Source organism: Convolutriloba macropyga, unplaced genomic scaffold (genome assembly GCF_964194025.1).
Source record: "Convolutriloba macropyga unplaced genomic scaffold, txConMacr16.3 SCAFFOLD_1191, whole genome shotgun sequence".
NCBI classification, from domain to species: Eukaryota; Metazoa; Xenacoelomorpha; order Acoela; family Convolutidae; genus Convolutriloba; species Convolutriloba macropyga.
In genome coordinates, this window is record NW_027453331.1 from 1 (window position 1) to 27,772 (window position 27,772).

General features: G+C 31.9%; 1 protein-coding gene across 1 annotated transcript; it reads left to right on the top strand.

Annotated features, from left to right (window-relative positions):
* Window positions 1-1,470: 1,470 nt before the first annotated feature.
* On the top strand, window positions 1,471-27,578 carry LOC142358218 (uncharacterized). Its single transcript, XM_075409666.1, has 3 exons — window positions 1,471-1,650; window positions 26,433-26,552; window positions 27,132-27,578. The coding sequence occupies exons 1-3, from the start codon at window positions 1,483-1,485 to the stop codon at window positions 27,357-27,359; spliced, it is 516 nt and encodes a 171-aa protein (XP_075265781.1). The 5' UTR covers window positions 1,471-1,482; the 3' UTR covers window positions 27,360-27,578.
* Window positions 27,579-27,772: the final 194 nt, after the last annotated feature.

Consider the following 27,772-nt stretch of genomic DNA (forward strand, 5'->3'; position numbering starts at 1 on the left):
CTGATCTCGAGCAGGACAGGCTGCAAGGGCTCTGGGATTGAGGTCTACATTGCAGTGGGGCTGCATAACAAAGAGATGTTTGTAGATCTCGTTCTTTTACGTTGAGGTATGTGATCATTGAGATAGTGCGCTATTCAGTCCTGATGGAAAAGACTGGATGTATGATCGTGCAATATTTTCGTCGTTCCACCCTCGATGCATCGTAACTTCTTAATTGGGACGATAAGTGGCAATGAGTGGCCGCGTTCAGCAGCACGAAGATAATTTAGTTCCTGATGATGTCCAAAATTGTAAAGGTGCCTTTGCAGTACTGCGGCTTTAAAATTTACATTAATTTAGATAGTACAGTGAAGTGATTTTGGTGTTCACGTACTGGAGACGTGAACCACTATGGAGTTGGGTATTTGTTCGATTGAAGTGATGCTAGACAAACTTTTTATTATGTATCGTGTGCTGCATCTTTTCATGATCACACGATGGGACTGTTTTATATATCCATTTGAGTGGTATGCAAAAAACAAAACTGGAGACAGAAAGGGTCGTACTACTGGTAAATACGATAGGAAGTTGTTTCTGTGTGAAAATTGTGTTTAGGTAATCGTTGGTGCAGTCTGCCAGCTCGAAACGTAGTCTACTTATACTAGAAGCGTTCCATGAAGCGTGGATCAAGTGGAAAATGTACACAGTCAAGGGGAAGATGATGGTCATATCCTCTTCCGTGTACTTTTTTTCCAACTGTCCTATTGTGCAGCTGATAGTGGTAGGCTTCAGGGTATGCTGCTGTGGCGATATAGTTGAGCCTCTCAGAAACATGTAGATGGTATTCAATGTTGATCTGGAGAGGATTTTCAAATTGGTGAAGATGAGTGCTGAGAACGCGTATAAACTACTGAGAAATAAATGAGTGCCGAGATTGCTTATGAAGTTCTGCAATAAACCTATTGCTCACAGTTTTTAGAAATGCTGTCTTTTTAGCGTGTGTCTTTTGATTGTTCAGAATCTGTAAACATTTAGATTGTCTGTTTTTGACTGCGGCCAGGTTTTGAGGTTGAAAATTGGCAACAGTTTGATTCTGACCTCAAAAAATTAACACCGAATATAACATTTGAGGAATGGAAAATTTTTACCCCGTCAGTAGCGATGTTTTGAGGGTCGAAATTTCTAGTCAGTAAAATATGAATGGTAGCTCAAAATTCTTAAGCAGAAAACTATTTTCCGTTCTGCATCATGCATTTTGAAGGTTTCGTTTTATGTCAGCGCATTATTTCCATTCGGCGAAAAACGGTCTGTTCCTAAAATTATCGATTATACACTGTCAGTTCATTTTGAAAACGGTCGAAAACGGATATGCATGTAAAAATGTCAAAACCACCACTTCTTGTTTTTTTAGGGGGGAGAGGAATCCCAACTGTTAAGTTATTTCCACATCTGTTAAGTATTTCAGATACACCAGTGCTTATGAATGCGGAGGAGAAGAGGGAAATGTACATGGCTTTCATCAAAAAGGTATTCAGCTATTCCACTCTGAAAACAAAGATGGCCGCAATTATCAGCGAGGCAGCTGAACAAGCTGTGGAACTTCCGGAAAAAGTCAAGAAGAAGAGAGAAAAGGATCTTAAGTTCGCCATTCAGAGACAAATTGCTCTTCAGGTCAGTTATAGGTGCAATAGATATAAATGCAATGATTTTATTTGTCTATTTTTATGCAAAATTTTTGCTTAACCGTTCTAATTTTTCGAAGGATTTCTTACTTACTCTCTCATTCACAGTGATAAGCAGCTGAACTCAATTGACTTCGAATATGTCAAAGGAAAAGTGCTGGTTATGTGCTGTAAAATGAACTTTGAAGACATCTATAATTCTAAAGGAACCGTTATTGAAACACTACAAGGCAAATATCTCTCTTTGGGTTTTTCAAAATTGTGCTGGCGGCAGAGACATTTTTGGTGATGCATTCTGATCTAAGTCAATGTTTTTTTTTTGTTGAAAATGCGTTAAGCTTACCCAGTCATGGATATAATTCAAAACCAATTCTTATGAATTGGGCAATTAAATTAGGTGTAGCAACAACTCCACTTTAACACTTTGCCCAAATGCACCCAGGATGAAGTCCTCGAACCAAGACAGATGTAGATCAGATGAACCTGGGTCGCGGACAGGGTGGTCTGGTGCGACCGAGCTCATAGTCTGGACAATATTTGGGTCGTGTTGCTTCGTCTGGCCCATACCTGAGTTGGATCTATTCAGTCTGGCCCATAACTGAATACAGTCTGTTCGGTCTGGCTCATATCCCGTCCTCAGTCTGTTCGATCTGGCCCATACCCAAACTTCGGTTTTGTCCATACCTAGTTTTTGGTTCAACCCCGGAAAACAATTCAGTCTGTTAGCCCCTTTGGAGAGGTAATAATAAGAAAGTTGGCTCTGATCAGCACCAAGCGAACTATTTGTACTGACCAAAGCGCAGACGTCCAGCACAATATTGAAGCCTGTTCTCTGCAAAAAAGTATTTGAGCCCTGAAGTGGCCATTTTTAAAAGCAGCGGCCGATCTTTAGCAACTAAAAGCAACATAAAGATAGACGATTAAACATATACTGAATTTTGATTACTGAGTAGTCTGTGGTTTTTGGATTGGATGCCTTTGGTTATAAAACAAAGTTTGGCCCATAACTGAATTTGGGTCTGTTTGGCCTGAACCCCCCTGTCCACGACCAAAGTCCGTCTGGCCCATATCTCTTTTGGGTCGAAGACCGCATCAGTAGTGGAAAAAACAAGGGATCCAGCCACCAGTAAAATTTGTCCCTTTCTCCTAACGCTAATCGCGCATGTCGAATCGGGCCAAATTTTACTGCTTACGGGATCCCTTGTTTTTTTCCACTACTATATATTAGCTCTAAATTCAATAAAAAAATCAATTAAAATCAATTATAATCAAATAAAACAAAAAACAAAAATTAAAAAATCAATCATTATTCTATGAATTAGTCTAAGAATGATTTTCACCCTTATTTATTCTAGATCTAGCATCTATTAAGAAAAAAAGGGATCAATCTACTTCACAGATAAATTAAAGAAGAAGAAGAATTAGTTTATTTGAATATTATACTTATAAACATGCTCTCTGAATTGATTTCTAGTATGACCATATCTATATCTATGAAGATAAATACATAGTCTACATTTCCTATATCTAAATCTATATAGTGATATATGTTTATAAACATTACACATACTACATCTTAGATATTGATCGGGATCAGAATAATGATATCCCAAATGTTCTATATAATCTTTCACTTTAACCATATTTTTACATACATAACAAGAATATTCTAATTCTTTACAATTATTACAACATTCTTTCCAAGGTTTATTTATGCCTTTATTGCATTTCATTTTCATTTTTCGAAAAATTATTTTTTGATTATTCCCCTAAACAAATACATCATGTCCCAATCAACTAATACTAATATCATAAACTTCTGCGATGTCTGTAATTTATCCTTTGAATCAAAGAAGGGTTTATACAGGCATCAATCATACGATCTCAAACATAAGGAACTATTGGAGAAAAAGTTTGAGTCTGAAGAAGAAGAAATCTTGGAGAAGGTGTATAATTCGGATGAAGATCTTTATATTATTAAAACTAAAGCCAAAACTGAAACTAAATCTAAAACAAAAAATTAAAACAGAAACTGAAACTGAAACTGAAACTGAAAACAATATCTATTCTAAGATTAGGTTTATATGTAAAGAATTTCATGAAGAATTTAGGAGTAAAGTAGCTCTAACTACTCATTCATATAGTCACAATCGCATGTATCTAGAAAACACAGAAGACTTCGATATAAACTCCAGTCAGAACATGAGAGAGTTTTATATTACAGATAAAGTTGGGAATTACATCGAAGACATAGACGAAGCAACTAATTACTCTTTAGAAGAAATTAAAAACTGTTATCAGTTCAGAAAAGTTAAGAGTTTTAAATATAAGATCACGGCTGAAAGTGATTATAAGAAGAGAACCAAAGAAGAAGTTAAAACTACTAAAATATTCTTCAATACTGATTATATTAATAATACTGCAATATATGAATATGGTGACTTCAATCGTTGGCTAGATTTCGAAAAGGAAATATATGAAGGTTATGGTTATGAATTCGTGTTTCTTGGAATAAGAAGTATTCAGTTAAACATTGAACCAACTAAAGCATCTATTGCTAGTTATATAGATTTACCTCCTGATCTCAAAAAATCTAAATCGATATTAAATATACGAAGTTATAAAAACAATTGCTTGCGACTAACTATAACTGCTTGGCTACATCCCACCCCACACCATGCAACTCGAGAAAGTAAATATGTAGATAAACTAATTGAACCAAGACAACAACATGAAGATGATTTTGCTTATATAATAAGAATACAGAAATTGTATAATATTAATATTTGGGTATACACACCTTGTGGTGGGGGCAAAGTAGAACTGTTTAAACAAATGGATGATTTTTAATGACGATAGAATAGAAAAGATGTAAGAATACTAGTTTGGAGTAATGGTCAAATAGAACACTGTGCTCTAATAAAAAATATAGAAACCCTGTTAGAACGACCAAATAAAAACAACATTAAATATTATTATTGTGATAGGTTTACCTATTGGTTTAACTCACAAATTAAATATGATAAACACGAATGCAACAACTCATTCAAACCAGAGATTGTTTGTCCTAAGAAAAAACAAGTTACTTTTATAAATGAACACAAACGTCAGAATATAAAAAATATTATTACTGCCGATATAGAATGTTGCATTGTTGAAGTCACAACTAATGACTGTAAATATGTAATAGCTGAACATATTCCAATAGCTGTGGGTTACACCTGGCAAGGTAACTTCAAGCACTACTTCGGTCTAGGCTGCATCAAAAGTTTTGCTAGAGATCTATTAGAAATAGAAACTGAGAATAACTTCAAGCGCAACAAACAAATGGTATTCACAGAAGAAGATAAATTATATCATGAAACCAATAACACCTGTCATATCTGCAGCAAAACATGTATTAATAAAGTAAGAGATCATTGTCATGAAACTGGTAAATATAGAGGACCGTTATGTAAAATATGTAATCTGAGGTATAAACAACAAAACTTCATTCCTGTAATATTCCACAATGGCTCTGGCTATGACTTCAACCTACTATACAGTGAACTCTTTTAGCAGAATGATGATAAAAGAAAATTAGATAACATACCACTAGCCGCTGGTAGGTCTAAGATGTTTAGCATTGGTTGTCTCAATTTCTTAGATAGTTATAACTTCCTAGCTATGCCTCTAGATCAAATGGCAAAGATATATCAGGGAACCTGCTTCGCAGATGGATGTAAAACTAAAACATTATATCCATATGAATACTTTGGTTTGGATGATTACCGAGAAGCTATAGGTAATCTAAAAATAGAAGACTTCAAATCCTCACTTCACAATGAATTACCAACACAAGAAGAAGTAGATAACTTTAATAATGAAAACACTCATAAAACAGGTAAAGATCTAACTGTAGAGTATTTACAGAATGATGTCGAAATATTAGACTATTGCATGAATGAATATGTTAAATTAAGTATGAAAGAATTCAAGCTCAATCCACTACATTACCTTAGTCTACCAGGTTATAGTTTTGATTGTTGGTTAATGTCAAGAGGTGTAACATTAGATACATTACAAGATAAACAAATGCTAGATGATTTTGTTGGAGCAAAGAGAGGTGGTATATGTGGAATAATGGGTGATAGATATGTTAATAGTAATAATAATGGTGAAACATGGACGACGTCCCATAGAAACATATGGTACATAGACGCAAACAACCTATATGGTTATGCAATGATGCAAAAGTTACCTTATAAGGACTTCCAATTTACTACTACTAATACTACTCTAGATGTAATATTGAATACTCTAGATGATAGTGATCGTGGTTACTATATAGATTGTGATATTGATTATACTAATGAATATAAAGAGAGAACAGAACAGTTAGCACTAATGCCTAATAAGAGAAAGATAAATGATAATGAATTAGGTTACAGAGAAAGAGATGGGGGCAAGGCAAGATCAGAGAAATTAATCTTAGACCAAAACAACAAAACAGAATATATGGTTCATTATAGAATGTTAAAGTTCTATGTTAAGATGGGAGTAAAAGTAACAAAAATACATAGAGTAATTAAATTTAAACAAGATTATATATGTAGAGATATATACAAAACAATACAAATAAAAGAGCAACAGCTAAAACTGAAGCAGAAAAGGATGTAAGGAAATTAATGAATAACTCATTATATGGAAGAATGTGCATGAATCCTCTACACTTCTTTCAAAGCAAGTTCTTGCATGATGAAGAAAAGATAATGGAAAGTGTAAGTAAACCAACATTTAAGAATATAACTAGATATAGAGATTATAGCCAAATAGAATATATAAAGAAAAAAATAGAATATGATTCTCCAGTATATGTAGGAGTAACAATACTCGAACTTAGCAAATTACACATGTATGATGTATTCTTTAATATTCTACAACCATCTCTCAAAGATCTACAACTCCACTATATGGATACGAACAGTTTCGTATTAAGTTATAGTGAAGGTAAAGTCGGTGATGAGCATATGGACTTAGGTAATCTAGACATGCCTGTAAAAACTTATGATAAAGTCCCCGGCAAGTTTAAGCACGAGCTGGGGAGTAGGATTATTGAGGAATTTATAGCATTGTCCCCCAAAACATATAGCTTCAAAAATTATCCTAAACACTAATAAAAAGGAATAAAGAAGCATAGTAATGCTAGGCACATAGATTATTATAATGCATTAATGAATAATACACAGAGAACAGTAGATGAAAGCAGAATACAAAAAGTTGGGGATAGCATGACAACAACAAAAACAAGTAAGATTAGTCTAAACACATTTGATGATAAAAGATTCTATGTAAATAATATTAAAAGCTATCCTCATGATGAGAATCTTTATCTATTCGAAAGAGATTTAATAAAAAAGATCTGCGAATCAGGTTCCCTGATTAATACTACTTCAAAAAGTTAGATAATAAATATAATAAAGACTTGTTAATAAATAATATTTTAGAACTAACCACTAATGATGATAGAAAGTTAATTGAAGCCTCTATTAGATTATGTAATGATCTATGAAGCAGTTTCACTGATCTATGAAGCAGTTTCACTGATCTATGAAGCAGTTTCACTGATCTATGAAGCAGTTTCACCGATCTATGAACAGACTCCATCTATGGTTTATCGATTTATAAATCTAAATAAAAAACATAAAACTGGTTAATAATATTCTATACTTCCTTTTATAAAAAGATCAATTGCATCTCTTGGTTTAGTAGTTAGTACAATATAGATCATTATCCCTCCCAAAGTTATTTCCAAATCACTTTTTCCTCTAGTTAATTTGGTTTTGTTATATTCTATAAATTTTTTTATTTTACTGGTTTCCCTTTCATCTAAATATTTAGAATAACTTGAAATTATTAATTCATCATGCCAAGGATCCCTAGTATGATCGATAAACTCTTCCATAGCCCGATATTGTTTTCCACAAGCTAAATATTTTTTTTTAAACTCAGAGTAGTTTTCATCAATAGAATTTTCATTATCCATTTTTTACTCTTATTACAATTTTTCAATACATATAAAATGACTAAACTAGAAACACTTATAGAATTAAATAATCTAGAACAACAAAACAGAAGAAATAGATTAGAAGATAAATTAAAACAACATGAATATTATGGTGAAATAGAAGAGTTATTTGATCCTTTAACTAAAACTTTAAATGCGAACAGTGAACACAGTCTAGCATTAAGTGAACAAACATTGAGAGCAATAGATTGGCAAAATCAAGAGTTAGATAAACAAACTAAGATGATCCAGCAAGCTGGCTCCCAGTTTAATGAAGCATTAATGAAGTCCAATGGCAAAGCTGTAGAGGAAGCTCGAGATAAACCAGAACTTTTTGTAGATAAAGACACAGCTCAAATTATTAATTTAATGTCAGTTCAATCTAACCCTCAATTAAAGTTAAAATTCGGAAATTTAGGTATTGGTGAATTTGAAATGAACGGCGCTAAAATAATTTATCAAGAAAATGCTTTTATAGTTAAGGATAATATATACGAACTTTCAGATGGTTTATAAACTTTCTTACTAACCCAAATATAAAATATGGTGAAATCGGGGAAGATAAAAACAAAATTAAAAGGTTTTTATTTGATATTGGATACGATTTAGGAAAAGGGGATAAGAAAAATGCTAGATATAGAGCAATAAAACGTAAAATAGGTGTAGGAGATTATGTATATGGTAGGGGTTTAAATAGCAACCCTGACCAACAAAGTTGCCACCACTACGTGGATCAGGGAACCTGCTTTGCAGATCCAAATAATTTAATAGAAAGACTAGAATTATTAACACTAGAAACAAAAGCTGGTCATGATGGATTATATGATGAAATGCTAGATATATCTAAGCAACTATTATCTATGAATATTATTAACCAAGAGCAACTACTTAATTTTGTTTTTAACTATGGTAAATGAATAATGATGAAAAAACAACAACAACTATCGGCAAACCCTCTTCACGGATTAGCTAAAGAAGTATTCAGTCCTCAAATAACAAAGTTTAGAAGAGAAAGAATAATACCATTATATAAAGATGAAACATGGTCAGCTGATTTAATTGATAAGTCATCTCTAAGTAAATACAATAATAATTTTAAGTTTATATTAACTGTTATAGATATATTCACAAATTATGCAGGGGCTTTTCCGTTGAAGAATAAATCTGGTTTATCTATAACTAATGGTTTTAAAATAGTATTAAGTGAACATCCACAAGGTGGCTCTGAACCTAGGAAACCAGAAAAGTTATGAGTAGATAGAGGTAGTGAGTTTTACAATAAAACATTTAAATATTTACTTAAAGAATATGAAACAAAACTATATTCTACTTATAGTGATTTAAAGGCTGTATTCATAGAGAGATTTAATAGAACATTATTACACATAATGAATAATTCTATGTTCATCAATGGCGATGGTAATTGGGTAAATATATTAAATGTTGCTGTTGTAACATATAACAATAACATTCACTCAACAATTAATATGACACCAGTTGACGCTTCTAATAATCCTGATAAAGGTAAAGACACTTTTAGTTTAAGAATATTAAACCTAAACTTAAAGTTGGTGATTATGTTAGAAATGCAGATAAACGTAATATCTTCTCTAAGGGATACAATTCTAATTGGAAAAGAGAATTGTTTAAAGTTAATGAGATTTTAAAAACACAACCACCAACTTATAAGATAGAAGATCTGAATGGAGAGATAATAGAAGGTAAATACTATGAACAGGAACTATTAAAATCAGAGTTTGACTTTGAATCTAACAATAATATTTTAGAATAAATAAATATAGACCTACGGTCCTAAGCTGGCAAGCCGGATTTAATTCTTAATATAAATAATGACAAGAAATAGATTTAACCAAGCAAAACATCATATGGGGAATGGAAACAACTTAACACTAAGTAAGGCTCGTGGGTTATTCCTAGAAGATAATGATAATATTGATATGAAGGATACCTATAAAATTACAAATGTTCATCCTCCAATAGATGAAAAAGATGTTGTTAATAAAGAGTATTGTGACAATAACTTATTATCCTCTTCTAATAAAATAGACATTTTACGTAGAAACATAACTGAACTAGGAAAAGGTGAATTTGATAAAGTCACAACTAAAACATTACAACTAAATGAAACACAAGTTAATGATGAACTAATTAATGAGTTTATTGAATCAACAAATGAAGTCACAAATACTGGTAAGTTTTGTAATAAAGTTGCTGCTGATACTTTCTCTAAATATAATCAATTAAAACAAGAATTTGATAGTAATAAGTTTAATCAGAATATCACTAAAATACAACTAGATGAAATGTTTACTACTGGGCTAAAAGAATTTACAGAAGTTAATAAAAAGACTAATTCTTTTATAGATGAAGCCCTTTTAAATAATAAAAGGACAACAGTACAATATATAATTGCTATACTTTTACGAAGTAAGTTACTTGATAATAAAGAACAAGAAAGTCTAGAGAAGCATTATGATTTTAAACAAGAAGATATAACGAAAGAAATAGAAAGAATTTTTACTAATTAAAATACCCGAAACTATGACTAACCCAACATCACCGAGTGAGAGATTACTATATCCCAACTTGTCAACCGTTAATGAACAGTACATAAACGAAAAGATTCATGCCAATAATAAATTTAATAACAATATTAACATTATAAAAGATATTAGAAATTATTATGAAACTGAAACTAATAACTATAATAAGAAGTTAAGTAGATATAAGAATTATATTAACGTAGCTGAGATAACAGAAATAGTATTATCATCTATAGCAACAACTGCAACATCAACATCAGTTGCATTAACAGGTATAGGATTACCTTATTCTATACCTACAGCTTTTGCAACAGCAACTGTTTGTGGTTCATGATCAAAAACAATTAATACTAAAATAAGAAATAAAGTTATAAAGTATTCACAAATTTATATTTTAAGTAAACAGTTTAGCGACAATTTTAATAAACTATATACTAAATCAATGAATGATAATAAAATAGATAATGTTGAGTATAATGAATAAGTTAAGGTATATGAGGATTATAAGAAGAACAAGAAATTTAAGCTGAGTGTTTTTTTAAACTAAAGTTGTTAGTGTTTAGTTATAATAATGTATTTAGTGATAATAATATTAGTATTAATATTTATCGATAATCATAAACATAATATAATCATAATCATAATTAAAACTATAATATAATCATAATCATAATCATAATCATAATCATAATCATAATCATAATCATATTCATAAATATAATATAATCATAAACATAATCATAATCATAATCAACTAATTATCTCTTCTTAGTACCTAAGTATAACCCTCTTCCTTTTTGTACTACCTTTATTCCTTCACCAGTAGTTGCAAATTTAATTAAATCAGGTGTGGCTGATAAAGCAGCTCTAGGATTTCTAGATGCAGCTGCCTTTCCTGTTTTACTTGCTATTTCTAATGCTCTTACTGGATTATTGGCAACTTTCTTTCCAAAGTTAACTGTAGCTCTACCAACACTTTTAAAGAAATCTTTCAATCCCTCTGCTTCTATTGTTGCATCAGATACTGTCATTATTCCTTCCACATTTAACACAATTACCCTTTAACTTTTTAGTTCCTTTTGAAGTGAAAAAACCTCTTATATTATTAGTACCACTATAATGTCTACCTCCAACACAATAAGAATTAGTTTTGAATTTATTTAAAAGACCCATCTCTATATATAAAAATAATGGAAGTTAAAAAGTATAATCCTTTTGTTGTTATTAAGTCTCAGCCTGAGCCTAAGCCCAAGCCCAAGGTTAGGCCCAAAGCTAAAATTAAGCTTGAAGCTAAGGGTCTATCTCTAGAAAAAAAAGAAATTAGATATTTTTTATGCTAAGGGTTTTGTTAAGACTAGTAGGAAATAATGACAAGGACTATAGTTATAATTATAACTATGACTTAATTATAACTACGACTTAATTATAACTAAGACTATGTCTATGATACTATATCAACCATCTTATTTCCATCACTATTCACACTAATAACCTTTCTTGTTAATACTAATGCATGACATATAACTTCTGCAACTGCAGCACTAAATTTAAAATTAAGTTGTATTGGTTGTGGTCCTATATGATCACTTTGATATCTCGTATCGAATACATATATTCTATAACTACTTTTGAATGATCTATGATTTATATATGGTTTTATATTATGTGGTAGCCCATTATAATCTTTATTAAAATTAACAATCTCTTTAAAAGCCTCATTATAATTATTGGTTCCATAATTAATATTCATTCTATCCTCCCTAAATATTCGATAAAGCTCCATAAAACTCACTATCAATCTTACAATAACATTCAGTAACATTCATTATATCAAATGTACTTGCATCATGAGTTTGTTCATTAACCTTATTATTTTCAAAAACAACTATTATATATTCTGGTCTTTCCATACCACTTTCCATACCAAGATCAAACAAGAAGTTAGTAGCATTGGGCACATTCTTATGAAATGTTTTTCTTTCATAATAGCTAAAGTCTACATTATTCTTTTTACTTAAACCCTTTTGCACAATAATTCTATTATCATTACTAGGATCAGTACTAGGCACACACCATGATATATCTCTAATTTCTATATTAGCATCATTACCAACTGCACCAGGATTAGCATTAACCATATTCATCATCAGTACTAGTTAACAACTTATACATCAATAGATTAGGATGACAGTGATCTATATATTCAATAGTCCCACCACCACTAGTTTCAAGTTTAACTGAACTAAACAATGCCATCATACCATAATTAACTAATCTGACATTAGCATCATTAGCAAATACACCACCAGCATCATCTGATACAACAAACTCTATCTCTAGATATGAATCACGCAAATTTAAGTGATTCTCTTCTCTATTGAGCATGATATTAATATTGGTATTAACCGTATTCATTGTTGCTAGATTATTTGGTTTATTATTTATAATCTTACTTTTATTTATATCATTATTATAGCCATAAGTTGTATCCAAATAAAAATCCATTTTTATAAGACCAAAAATGACTGATCCACGAAGCGGCTTCTCCGATAGTTTAATCTTAAGAGAACTGCAAAATATACATGAAGCTTTAACTAAAACTAAAGAAGAGCATACGCTTAGTTTAGATTGATAAAGCCAACAGAAAAGTTTAACTTTAGTGAACCTATACTTAACTCATCAAAATTAGGTTTAATTAGATAATCTGTTTATAATTCAGTGTTTAATGTGAATAGAAGGAATAATCAACTCATATATGATATCAAGGGTGAAACCTGGTCAGATACCCGTATTTTAGCTATTATACCAGGAGCATGTGAATTATTCGAAATAGCAGAATTAATAAAAGAAGAAACTAATGGTAATGTTATAATAGAATCTGATAAGAATACAATGAAAAGTTTAATGGAGGTAAAACAAGGTGCAATTAACTTTGACATAGAAAATTCAATAGCCTCATTACTAGGCTTTAATAAAATAGTATATGAACAAGGTAAAAATACATCTCAGAAAATTGTTGATATAATGGGTTTTAGTACTATTAACATTCATTGTAATGTGATATCTGGTGTTAAAGATAATGGGAATAACACAGGCATACTATATACTTTTACTCTAACAGAACCACCAGACTATCTAATAAATATTATACCAACTAATATCTTATATCAAAATGTAACTAAGGATAGAATAGAATATATAGAGTTTCATATTAAAAATGAGCATGGAAGACCTATAGACTTTAATGGCGATGTATTGAGTTTTACTTTGCATTTGATTTAGAATATATTTATCTGCGAAGCAGGTTCCCTGATAGATATAGACTTAGTCATGGTCAGAGGCAGTTCCTGATAACCATAGACTTAGATTTACAATTACACTTTACATAGACTTATCTGCGAAGCAGGTTCCCTGATACTCATACTTTTACTTATGGGTCTTCGACCATGCTTCACCATGATTAATTATAAAACTCTACGATCCCAATTAATTCTTAGTTTACCATTAATATTTTTAGTTATATCAATGACAATATAATTATAAGGCTCTTTCTATACCTTATTACATATATTAGCAAACTCAATATAACTAAGTTCAACATTATTAAAGAAATCTTGATATATCGATGCTAGGACTTTACCTCTCTGTTCAATTAAAATAAATAGATTACAGTTCTCTCTAACACTCTGACTATCCAGAGAGAACAGGTTTTGATTAAGATATATCATATAGCAATTATTATGTCTACCTCTACAAAAGTATTCAATAATAACTGGTTCTTTGGCTCTAACATCATCGAATATCATTAGTTTCTTTAAGTCTTTGGCTAGTTTATCAGGAGATGGTAAATCTTTTATATCTTTAATAAATTCTTTAATTGCTTTTGGGTTTATTCTTTCTAATCCATTGTATTGATCACCAGTAGGTCCAATGATGTATAGCTTATCAAAATATATACTAGCTAGAATTAGTTTTTTTAATAAGAATGTCTTACCACATTCACTAGGACCAGATATTATACATCTAAAGTTATCTGGGAATGTGGCTTCAGTAATTATATCATCATCATTTAGCCAAGATTGTAGATCTTCATTTATATTTACAGAGATATTGTTAGTAGGACTATTGTTATTAGGTTTACCCTTTTGATGTTTTTCACCGAATAGATCTGCGAAGCAGGTTCCTTGATATATAGAATTATCATTAACATTATCATTAACATTATTATTATAATTAACATTATCATTAACATTATCATTATCAATGTCATTATCATTATCATTAATATTATCATTAACATTATCATTATCATTAACATTATTAGCAAAGCTACTTCGTAGATCATTAACATTATCATTATCAATAACATCATCATTATCAACATCAATGTCCTTATCAATATCAATATCATTATCATTATCATTATCGTTATCATTATCATTATCATTATCATTATCATTATCATTATCATTATCATTATCATTATCATTATCATTATCATTATCATTATCATTATCATTATCATTATCATTGTCATTATCTTTATCATTATCATTATCATTATAATTAAGATTAACATTACAACCCAAACAAAAACACTCATTATATATTCCTGGATATTTACATTGATTAACTAGAATATTTAAAGCACTTTTAATTCTAAATCCTCTATCAATAAGATAGATCATATATAAACTCTAAGACCCACAATAAGATTCATCATATTGTTGTATTCTCTCATTAGAGCCTAGATAAATATATTCTTCTAAAAATAATGGTGGGGTTTCTACAACAAAACTATCAAAGTAATACACTGGAGCACCTTCTCTTCTTATAACTAAAACCCAATGTGTACCCTCAGTTGGATGTAGATTGACAATAATGTTGAAGTTAGGTTCAGAGATCTGCGAAGCAGGTTCCCTGATTGTTTTAGGACTTTGATCTCTCATTACTATTTCAATTGGTGTTAGACTTATATCTTTACCTATATCTTTTATTCTAATATCACTCATAGCATTATTATCAATATTAAATTTATTATTGAATTCCTCAAAAGTTAGGATGAGCATTTTTATATAATAAATTTAATATATAAAAATGGATAAAGGCGGTATACTTTTTTTCTTATTGTTGTAATTGGAATTAGTTATACAATATATGATTCAATACCAAGTAAATACGCAAAACTAGAAGAAAGCGTTGTTGGATTTATGAATAGGACTCTAGTTAGATTTGAATATGAAAAGTCACCATTACATACTATTGTTTATGGTGGAACTGGTACAGGGAAAACATATTTTGTTAGACAATACTTAAAATTATACTCAGTCCAAAATCAAGACCAAAACCAAGACCAAAACCAAGACCAAAACCAAGACCAAAACCAGAACCAAGACCAGGCTAAAAATATAGTTATAGTGGGTAAAGATGACAGTGACTGGATAGATCCTGAGTCTAATAATTTTTATACTGGGTTTAATAAATGTGATATAAATATGATCACAAAAATAATATGCATAAATTTCAAAATTGTGTAATAGTACTTGATGATATGGGTGATAGGTTAAATGAGGATATAGCTTATTATTTAACCGAAGGTAGACATTATAATATTCAAATGATTGTAATGTGTCATAAACCAGCTCAAATAATTAATACGGCAAGGAAGAGTTGTGATACTATTTATTTAACAACTTATAATGGACCTGATCTATTTAAAAACTTTAATGAGATATATAAATGTGAACACGACTTTAGTAAAAATAATTAATGAGTTAAATAGTAACCATTATAATCATACAGATGGAATATCAGATGAACTTCGTTATGGTATAATAAAATATAATAATAAGGAAAATACTTTTATTATTATTAATAGTAATAGAGCAATGATACATGATTCAAGAGTTGGTTTCCTTGCTTTAAAAGCTCTTAGTTTAAAAGACGAATTAGAAAGAGAAGATATAAATAAACTTATAGCATATATGAAACCACTCATGATAAATGCAACAGATAGAAATGTTATTAATCATGATAACTATATATTCTATTTTAATAAACTTCTTACTTTAAATCTTATTAAAATTCAGAATGATGTTCTAACTAAAGAAATGATTATGGGAAAGGGTATAAAATGTTTATCAACTATTGGTGGAATTATAAGCTCAGGTTTAATTATATTTAGTTATATTTATCCCGATATAATATCAAGAAAAGCTGGGAGTGTAGCAATGGGAGCAAGCACAATGTTGAGTAAAGTAAATACATTAGTTAACGTTGGATACGGAGGAGAGTTAGAAATTTTTTAACCAGACTATATGGAAATAATGAAGAAGTTAGAGAAGAGATTATAAATTTTGTTACAGATAAAAACGAATTAGACCTTGAATTGATTTTAGATAAGAGATGTAAAATTAATACACTCAATACGTTAGGAAATAAATATTTAGCAGAGTGTATCACATCTAAAGATAATACCAAAGATTTAATTGAAATCATGGCTAAATATTACCCCGCGAAATGATTAGGTAAATATTATAGTTTACCCTATTATAAATGCTTTTAAAATGTTTAGAGTGTAACTATAAATATGGAAACATTGCTGTTTTAAAATATCATTATGAATCATGTCATAAAGATAAAACTGATAAATGTATGTGTGGTAATATAATACTAAGTAGTATTTGTGCTAAAAATTTTTCTCCATGGGGTTGTTCTTTTAAAAATGAATCTAGTTCTAGTTGTAGTTCTAGCTCTAGCTCTAGTTCTAGTTCTGGTTCTGGTTCTAGCTCTAGTTCTAGTTCTAATTCTAGTTCTGGTTCTGGTTCTGGTTCTAGTTCTGGTTCTGGTTCTGGTTCTATTTTTGGTTCTATCTATGACTCTAACTCTAACTCAGATCCTAACCGTAACCCTAACCTTAACCCTAACCTTTAGCCTCACCTTAACCCTAACCCTAATCTTAACCCTAACCTTAACTTTAACCCAGAAGTCTTAATTAGAAGTTGTAATAAATGTAATTATATAAAACCACTAACTGATTTTAATGAGAGTAAGTATACATGTAGAAGTTGTACTTCAGCTAAAGTTAATTGTCCATATTGTACTTCTGTTGTGAGATATGCTGGAATACGGGCTCATGTAAAGAAACAACATCCAGATGTAGAATTAACTAGAGGGTTTAGTAGAAGCTTATTAGATAAAAGACAAAGTCCTAGAGCTGTAAGTCCTTTAGTTATTGTCCAAACAGAGGAAAGTTTTTCGTGTAAATATTATAATTTTGTATCATTTCTTATTAATCATGGAATAAATATAGAAAAAGTAAAAGAAAATATAAATTTATTTAAGAGTATAGATAATTTGAAATAAAAAGTATAAAAAATTTAAAAAATATCAAAAGAGAGGGAATCACTCTTTAAGAGCGAAAGAGAGCGATCTTTCTACTGGGGGATCACTCCGAATAAGAGTGAATCGCTCTTAAAGAGTGAAATGTAAATTTTGCTTTGATTTTTTGATTTTTTGTTCTATTTTTGATTTTAATTGATTTTTCTATTGAATTTAGAGCTAATATATAGTAGTGGAAAAAACAAGGGATCCAGTAAACAGTAAAATTTGGCCCGATTCGACATGCGCGATTAGCGTTAGGAGAAAGGAACAAATTTTACTGGTGGCTGGATCCCTTGTTTTTTCCACTACTCGCATGCTTGGCAGAGTAGTATTTTTTATAGACCGGCTCCCATTTAGGCAGCTATTATTTAGGCCCTCTCTGTTTCAGTAATCCAAAATCGTGTTATACTCTGTTTTTGGTATCCAACAACATGAAAAATTGTAGTAAAGTTTGCAGGTTTTTGGAAATTTTTGTCATTTTGCAGTTCTTCTACTTTAAAGAGCCTTTGAAACAATTTTACAGCGGGTGCATGGGCTAAAGGTTACGTTACAGCAAAACAGTTTTGTATTTGAGGACATTATTTTTTAAGAACATAGCCAAATACTTGGGACTTTTTTAATTGCTCTCAAACGAATTTTGTAGCAATTATATTAGTCCTGTCGGTCTTTTTTATGCGATTTTTAGCTTGACCGATTTTTTGTCTGACGCTTTTGACTTTGTGTCCTCAAAAACGGGATAAACAGGTAGCGCCCAGCGGGCATTAAGTGCTTTTAGAGCCTTTCAGCTCTGTTTCAGCCCAAACGGTTTTGGAGACTTATACTTATGGTGTGAAGAGCGGTTCTTAAAGGTTGAGGACCCCCCCGCCCCAACTGTTGACCCCCCCCCCACTATTGTCCCCCCACCGCGTTGTTGACCCCCCACCCGACTGTTGCCACCCCCATCTGCACCCCGGTGCATCAGCCCCCGTGGCTAGCTACTGACGAACTACTGAACTACTGGCTCGCTAAAACACGCAAATTTATGCAAATTTTCGCATTTTTTTCGAGCTTTTTGAAAGTTTTTCTCATTTTTTGAGTTTTATCAGCCCTAGATTTCAAGGAGCTCACTCTATGGTTTGATAATAGGTTACGGCATAGTTTCTAGTGGTAATAGAGTGGTTTCAACATCAAGAATTGTTGCATTTTTTTTTTTACAAAACTTGCAAATTTTTTAAAGGTTTTTAAAAAATTTTCGATTTTTTTTTGGTTTATCCAACCTCAAGAGCCAGGGAACCTCCTCTAGGGTTTGATAATAGGTTAGTTTATAGTTTCTATGCGTATTGGACTTCAAGATTTTAACGTCACGAATTTTAGCTTTTTTTGACAAAAATTGAATTTTTTCAAAAAAATTTAACATTTATTGTCATTATTCAAGGTTTTTCAGCCTCAGGGTTCAGAAAACCTCCTTAAGGGTTGGATAATAGTGTTTTTTGCATAGTTTTTAGTGGTAATGGAGTGGTTTTCAACGTTTTAACATCACAAATTTTAGCAATTGTTTGATAAAACTTGAATTTTTCCTCAAAATTTTCAAAATTTATTGTCATTATCTGAGTTTTTCCAGCCTCAGTAACTCAGAAAACCTCCTCTAGGCCTTGATGATAGGTTACTGAAAAATTTTTTTTGGCCACAGAATAGTTTTCAACTTTTTATTATTACAATTTTTATCGATTTTTTCATAAAAGTTGCATTTTTATACGTTTTTTTGGCAATTTTTTGTCTTTTCATAGGTTTATCGAGACTCAAGAGCCAAAAACCTAATTTCGAGTTTGATAATAACTTATTGTATACTTTCTAGATGCCATGGAGTGTTTTTGAAGATTATAACATATAACGAGTTTTAGCATTTTTTTGAAAAAAATTTGGCAATTTTCATGTTTTTTGAATATTTTTGGGTTTTTCCAGCCTCAAGAGCCATGAAACCTCCTTCGAGGTTTGATAGTAAGCTGTTTCTTGGTTTTTGGTGTTAAATGAATGGTAATCATTATTTTAATCATTCGAGTTTTCGCATTTTTTGATAAAATTTAATTTTGAAAATTTTTGAACAATTTTTATCAAGTTACAAGTGTATGGATCTTTATGAGCCAGTGAAACTGTTTAAGGCTGGAAATGGGAATACAGGATAGTATCTTGAGACAATAGAATGGTGTTCTGAAGAGGTTAATATCACGAATTTCAGCTAGATTTTTTTAAAATTTGCAATTATTTTTAAATTTTGGAATATTTTTGTCCTCTGAGTTTAACGATCATTACTGGCAAACGAAGCTTTTTAAGTCTTGCAGATGGGTTACATGACAGAATTCCAGAGACAAAAATTGTTTTAAACATTTTCTTTACTGCGAAATGTGGAAACTTTTCTTTTGAATTTTGCACTTTCAGTTTTTTTTCTATATGATTTAGTTACTAACAAAGCTAGAAAACATAATGGAAAACTTATCTAGCGCTCTCTCTCTCTCTCTCTCTCTTTATGTTGGCTGGCGTTTCTTTCTTTCTTTTTCTCGCTCGTGTTTAATCTCGCGCTCTCTCTCTCTCTCTCTTTCTCTTTAACGCTTTTGTTGATGCCGCACTTCAGCGGCTGTTATGTGACATGCTGTCATCGTCTATTACTCTAATCTGAGGCCCCTTCAATCAAGCTAAATCTAACCTCAATAAACAGTGGCTAGGTACTGACGACGCCAACCGCTAGCCGGTTGTTTGAGATTAATTCGCCCGACGTTAGTCGTTTATATTTTAAAATTTTTTGTCTCGATTATATATCCAACTGGATTTTTGTTAGCCTGAATTTCAGTATGATTCAGATGTTTGTATGAAGGAATTGATACTGAAGTTTTATTCAAGATAAATAAAGAAAATAAAAAAAATTTTATTTTTTTTATTTTCCAAAATTTAGTTTTACATTTTTGCTCTGAACAAAATTAAACGTAAACATCAAAATTTCAGCCCTAATTTTAGTCCAATCTATTTTCTTGCAGTTTTGGTTTTCTTTTGTGCCTCTGCTTCTTTGTATCCAATTCTTCACAACCGAAAGTTTAAAAACTTGGATAACTAAATGCATTCAATATCTTCAATTAATAAATTTTAATACCTGGCTCTATCGATCAGTCAGGTTTTTTAGACACAAAGAAAATACATAACTAATTTGAAAACGTCGCATTATAGCACGCTAGAACCTCTAATGCAAACAAAAAAAGTGGAAGAAAATGAAAAAAAACATCGATTCGAGCCGCGGAACAATTCGAGTTTTTCTGACTTCATTGGCTGTCAGTTGTAAGCTCTTCCCTTCTCGAACTGATAAAATTCTTATGTCGGTCAGTGGTTTCAAAGGCGGATAATTGCCGACAATGCGCTGGCTATGTTCTTAATTTGATTTTAAATTGTTCAGTGACAAAAATTCAATGGCCCCAGAGATACCTTGAGAATAATATTAACTAGAGAATACATGATTACTTTTGAAGTAGTCGCCAAACTTTCGCTATTTTTCTGCCCGTTTGCAAATTTAATACCTATGCAGGAAAATAATGACAAATGAGATCATATATAATTTTGTGCTTGCTTTTTTATTTTTATCGTTACACGAGACAATTTTCTGCCGTGTAACGATAAAAAAAAATTCTGCCGTGCACCAAAAGCTCTCATTTTTAATTTTAAAAAAGTAGTGGTAATCACTGCAAGACAATACGTTTAAATTGTCTTTTATAAAAAATTTTTTCTCTCGATTATATATCCAACTGGATTTTTGGTTAGCCTGAATTTCAGTATGATTCAGATATTTGTAAGAAGTAATTGATACTGAAATTTTATTCAAGATATATACAGAAAATAAAAAAAAAATTTGATTTTTTTTAGTTTCCAAAATTTAGTTTTACATTTTTTGCTCTGAACAAAAATAAACGTAAACACCAAAATTTCAGCTCTAGTTTTAGTCCATTCTATTTTCTTGCAGTTTTGGTTGTCTTTTGTGCCACTGCTTGTCGCCTATATGTCAAACAAGATTTTAGTAGATGATGAGTTGATAATTTTTATATTATCCATTTCAATCATAAACATTTTTTTATCCATTTTGCGCATTTTTGACAATAAATCTTGGTATTCAATTCTTCACAACCGAAAGTTTATTAACTTGGATAACTAAATGCATTCAATATCTTCAATTAATAAATTTTAATACCTGGCTCTATCGATCAGTCAGGTTTTTTAGACACAAAGAAAATATATAACTAATTTGAAAACGTCGCATTATAGCACGCTAGAACCTCTAATGCAAACAAAAAAAGTGGAAGAAAATGAAAAAATCATCGATTTGAGCCGCGGAACAATTCGAGTTTTTCTGACTTCATTGGCTGTCAGTTGTAAGCTCTTCCCTTCTCGAACTGATAAAATTCTTATGTCGGTCAGTGGTTTCAAAGGCGGATAATTGCCGACAATGCGCTGGCTATGTTCTTAATCTGATTTTAAATTGTTCAGTGACAAAAATTCAATGGCCCCAGAGCCACCATGAGAATAATATTAACTACAGAATACATGATTACTTTTGAAGTAGTCGCCAAACTTTCGCTATTTTTCTGCCCGTTTGCAAATTTAATACCTATGAAGGAAAATAATGACAAATGAGATCATATATAATTTTGTGCTTGCTTTTTTATTTTTATCGTTACACGAGACAATTTTCTGCCGTGTAACGATAAAAAAATTTTCTGCCGTGCACTAAAGCTCTCATTTTTAATTTTAAAAAAGTAGTGGTAATCACTGCAAGACAATACGTTTAAATTGTCTTTTTTAAAAAATTTTTTCTCTCGATTATATATCCAACTGGATTTTTGGTTAGCCTGAATTTCAGTTTGATTCAGATATTTGTAAGAAGTAATTGATACTGAAGTTTTATTCAAGATATATACAGAAAATAAAAAAAAATTGATTTTTTTTAGTTTCCAAAATTTAGTTTTACATTTTTTGCTCTGAACAAAAATAAACGTAAACACCAAAATTTCAGCTCTAGTTTTAGTCCATTCTATTTTCTTGCAGTTTTGGTTGTCTTTTGTGCCACTGCTTGTCGCCTAGATGTCAAACAAGATTTTAGTAGATGATGAGTTGATAATTTTTATATTATCCATTTCAATCATAAACATTTTTTATCCATTTTGCGCATTTTTGACAATAAATCTTGGTATTCAATTCTTCACAACCGAAAGTTTATTAACTTGGATAACTAAATGCATTCAATATCTTCAATTAATGAATTTTAATACCTGGCTCTATCGATCAGTCAGGTTTTTTTAGACACAAAGAAAATATATAACTAATTTGAAAACGTCGCATTATAGCACGCTAGAACCTCTAATGCAAACAAAAAAAGTGGAAGAAAATGAAAAAATCATCGATTCGAGCCGCCGAACATTTCGAGTTTTTCTGACAGTGGACTTCATTGGCTGTCAGTTGTAAGCTCTTCCCTTCTCGAACTGATAAAATTCTTATGTCGGTCAGTGGTTTCAAAGGCGGATAATTGCCGACAATGCGCTGGCTATGTTCTTAATTTGATTTTAAATTGTTCAGTGACAAAAATTCAATGGCCCCAGAGCCACCTTGAGAATAATATTAACTAGAGAATACATGATGACTTTTGAAGTAGTCGCCCAACTTTCGGTATTTCTGCCCGTTTGCAAATTTAATCTTAACCCGGGTCGAGGCCGAATGGTTATCTTGTAAGAACTTGCATGTTTGTGGCAGAAACTTACAAGGCGATGCATCGGCTTGCAAGTTTTTCTTCCAAAACCAAAAACTTGCAAGTTTTTACAAGTTAATCATTCGACTTGCATGTTCTTACAAGTTGACCATTCGACTTACAAGTTCTTACAAGTTAACCATTCAACTTACAAGGCTCTTACAAGTTAACCATTCGACTTACAAGTTACCTAGAAGTTAACCATTATCACACACACACCACACACACACAACGCGCGCACACACCCGAGCGCACACACATACACGCTCGCATACAAACACATACACACACACATACACACACATACGCACTAAACCGTAAATAAAACGTTGCAAGACATAAATGTAAACGGATGTTTGGAAAAAATAGAATCTGGAAAAGTTTGAATTAAGTTATAAAAAACGGTATAAAAATAAAGGGCCACTAATTTATTTTGAGAAAATACTCACATATGAATATGAAAATTCAATCAAAGTCAATATTTTGGGAAAATTTTTAAAAAACCGATCGTGAGGAAGCTAATTGAGATGGACAGTTTTTTTAATGGAATTGCAAAAAGAGCTCTCTTGAGTTGATAAAATTAAAAAAAAACCATTTTGTTTACTGAGGTCAAATTGTATTATGTTATCAAAACAGAGCAACTAACTCCCACGCGCTTTCTACGATAAATGACTGAATGTTAAATTGAATTGACCAATAAGAGTTGTGCTCGACCGGAACGAAATTGCAAGAGACTTACAAGTTAGCCATTCGCCTTGCAAGTTCTTACAAGTTAACCATTCAACTTACAAGTTCTTACAAGTAAACAATTCGACTTGCAAGTTCTTACAAGTTAACCATCTTATTCAAGAAACTTGCAAAATCTTACAAGTTAACCATCTTTTGCAAGAAACTTGCAAGTTCTTACAAGTTAACCATTCGGTCTCGAACCGGGAAACCTTTGCAGGAAAAAAATGACAAATGAAATCATATATAATTTTGTGCTTGTTTTTTTTATTTTTATCGTTACTCGAGACAATTTTCTGCCGTGTAACGATAAAATAATTTTCTGCCGTGCGCTAAAGCTCTCATTTTTTAATTTTAAAAAAGTAATGGTAACCACTGCAAGACAATACGTTTAAATTGTTTTTGCATGTTTTGTGGAAACCTGCAATTCACAAGTCAGTTCAGCCCATCCATTTTTTCTGGTCAATTTATGAAACGGGTGAAAAATTGCTTTGAGTGAAGATAGAAAAGAACAAATATTTAGCAATAACGGGGTGTTCAATTGCAAGTTCTCGATATCCTTACTCAACATTTCTGCAAAGTAATTGTTGCGAACAAACTACTGTTGCGTGCATCCATAAAACCACCGAAACTGGAATTGTTTGCCCAATAAGTATAGTTTTAATAAAACCCTGAGTGATCATGATAACTAACGGTTTTAAAATTTTCTTATGTAACTATTTTATTTGGCAGTAATTTTAAAGATCATTGCTTTTAAGGCTTACAAGCGCGAACAAAAATTATTCGAGAATTCGAAAATTCACAATTTTTAATGATGTGGCTACCTGTGAAAATTACACTCGCTGACAAAAAAAACTACCAAAAACAACTTGAAAGAGATATTGGTTTTATTTAAAATCTCTTTTGATAGAAGCCGAGCAGTCAACCTGCACAACTTATGGAAATTTCCTTCGGGAATTTTCCTGTTTTATACGGCGCCGTACCAAAATGCCAGATCCTATAAGGCATCGCAATAATTTGGCCAATTCTGTCTAAGACAACTTATCTATTTTTACAGAAGAAATTTTGCAGAGAATTTACAGTCTATCAATTTCTGTTTGAGTCATCAACATCTTTAACCATATGATAAGCACTTTACTTTTTGACGATTTTCACGTTTGACTTCTGACTTAATGTAATGTTTACAGTCAAGGTCAAGAGAGCTAAATCAAAAGAAACGGGATAAACCGATAAGCCCGGTCGTTAAGTCATAGTGCATTAGGTTATCCAAGTTTATTAGAGTGATTAAAAGCTGATTAATTGCTCTTGAACGCAGTTCATAGCAATTATTGTAAACGTGTGTGTCTTTTTTATGCAAATTTTTCGCTTGACAGTTTTGCGCTTTTCTTCTAGAACATTCTTTGTCTTCTCAAGTGACTTTTTCACGCTTTCGTTCTTCATTTTTGAGTGATCTCTATTGCTCTGAAGTAAAGCTAATATAAATTCGGTTGCAGAATAAGTGAGGTATGTGATCTGTAGCGCAGTGGTTAGTAGTTGTGGCTGTGGATCGGGAGGGCAGTGGTTCGAATCCCGGCGGGAGAAATATCTTCCCATAATTTGATTTAGGCTACAGCCCCTGAATTAAATTGCCTCGACTGTCGTTCAAGAGCAATTCTTCCGACATTTGTCGGTTTATGTTTTTAGTATTAAGCTTAAAAACCTTCAGTTTAGAAGCTGAGGTAAGTAGAGATTTAGAATCTAACTCAAACACAGAATTTTTGAAACATAGGGAAAGTTTTGTCAATTTCAATTTCAATGCGTCTAGCGCGTCAACCGCGTCTATTTTCCGGCAATCTGCGGGCTATGTTTTTATTGCTCTCGAACGAAGTTCAACGCAATTATTGTAAACGTGTTGGTGTTTTTATGCAAAATCTTTGTTTGACCATTTTGATTTTTTGACTGACTTTTAAGCCTTCCATAGTTTATATAACTTTCTCACTCATTCATTAGTGTCAAAAGTTGAACTCAAGTGCTGGAAGTCAGTTCACTAATAAAAGTCGAAAGAAAAGTGCGATGAAATCAATTTAACCTTTAAATATTATAAGGGGTTATAATGGTATTTGATAACCTCTAATGACGTCATTTCAAGACCCCCTTAGTGAATTTAGTTACTCCCTGTCCCAGGCTGAAGCAGGCTACAATAGATTTGACCGATCTCCCAGTAGTTGGTCAAGAGCAATTCTTCCGACGTTAGTCGGTTAAGTTTAACATTGCGTTGTTCCTTTGTGCTTCGAACTATTATTAGGTAATTTATACAGGTACAGGAACATAGCCTCATGTTGGGTCAGGAGTTTGTCATCAAGGCAAGGCCTCTGAGCACAGAGGATAACCAAGAACCCAACATTTACTGTCTCGCCAAGAAGGGTGCCTTCGAAAAAGTAGGTGTCTCTTTGCGTCTGGCTCTGAAACTTTTTGATTGATCTCAAACGAAGTTTGCATCAATTGTATCAGCACTGTTGGTCTTTTTCTATTATCACATCTTGTAGTAAAGATTTTTAGTCTGAGCGTTTTTTGTGACTATCGAGTTTAAGTGACTTGCCTTGAGAAACGAGACAAACTGGCAAAACCTGAGGGCATTGAGTCACCTTACTTCCCCCCCCCCCCCACACACACACACACACACACACACACAAACACACACATACACACAACACACTCGCAACACTCACACACATATACCACACACAACGCAACACAAATTAACACACACACACACACGCCTCCCTCTCTCTCCCCCACCCACCCACTCCAATTCTCCCCCTGCCCCACTGAATTCTACACTATAGGTGTAAGTTCACGGTGTAAATGCGACTTTAGGTGGTTTGGCTTGTAATGGAACAATATAAAAAAAGCGTTTTGAAACTTATTGATTTTTTTGATTAGCTAAAAGCTTTAAATTTTGAAAGTAAAATACTCGGAGCTCAAAAAACTACTGAAGAACAATCATTTGTATCTAGATCATGGGTAAGAAGCAGAAGAAAGAGGAAGACGAAGACGAAGTACTAAGAGAGGAGAGAGTGAAAAATAAAACATGGAAGGTCGCAGTACCAGCGGGTGAGATCCTGACCCCTGGCGATTTCGTAGTATCCACAACATGTCTGGCATTGGTGCTGAACCACAACGTAGCCGAGGAGATCTTGACCCAGTTTCAGAAACTGGTTGCAGAATCAGCTGACGAACATTGAAATGATTGCCCATTTGATTGCCGGTGCACGTTGATAAAATGCATCAGGAATTATGAATAATTTGTGGAAAACAATATTGATGGCTAAAGACCAGAAAAAGCGGATTACCGAGTTGATAGTTGACCAATTGCAAGATAATCTAGAATAATCAAGAAATAGTAAGAGACTCCAAAATGGAGCTAAGTATGGAGCTAAATAAATTGACAATAATTTCCGATATTGGCGAGTACAAAAATATTGATCGAAACTGCAAAATTTACAACTAATGGATTTTGAAGGTTTTTTATGAATCTAACATCTGACGCGTTGCATCACTAAAAAAACAAAGAGTAGCATTTTCTCCTTTTTCGAATAGACAATAGACAACACAAATAATGTCAACAAACTCTAATTAAATATAATTATCAAGCGGC

Bases quoted from the DNA above. Each gene is read 5' to 3' on its own strand.
- LOC142358218 (XM_075409666.1), top strand. From the start codon at position 1,483: ATGTACATGGCTTTCATCAAAAAGGTATTCAGCTATTCCACTCTGAAA. The intron at 1,651-26,432 runs GTCAGTTATAGG...TAATTTATACAG, and splicing joins AGAGACAAATTGCTCTTCAG to GTACAGGAACATAGCCTCAT. The intron at 26,553-27,131 runs GTAGGTGTCTCT...ATTTGTATCTAG, and splicing joins AGAAGGGTGCCTTCGAAAAA to ATCATGGGTAAGAAGCAGAA.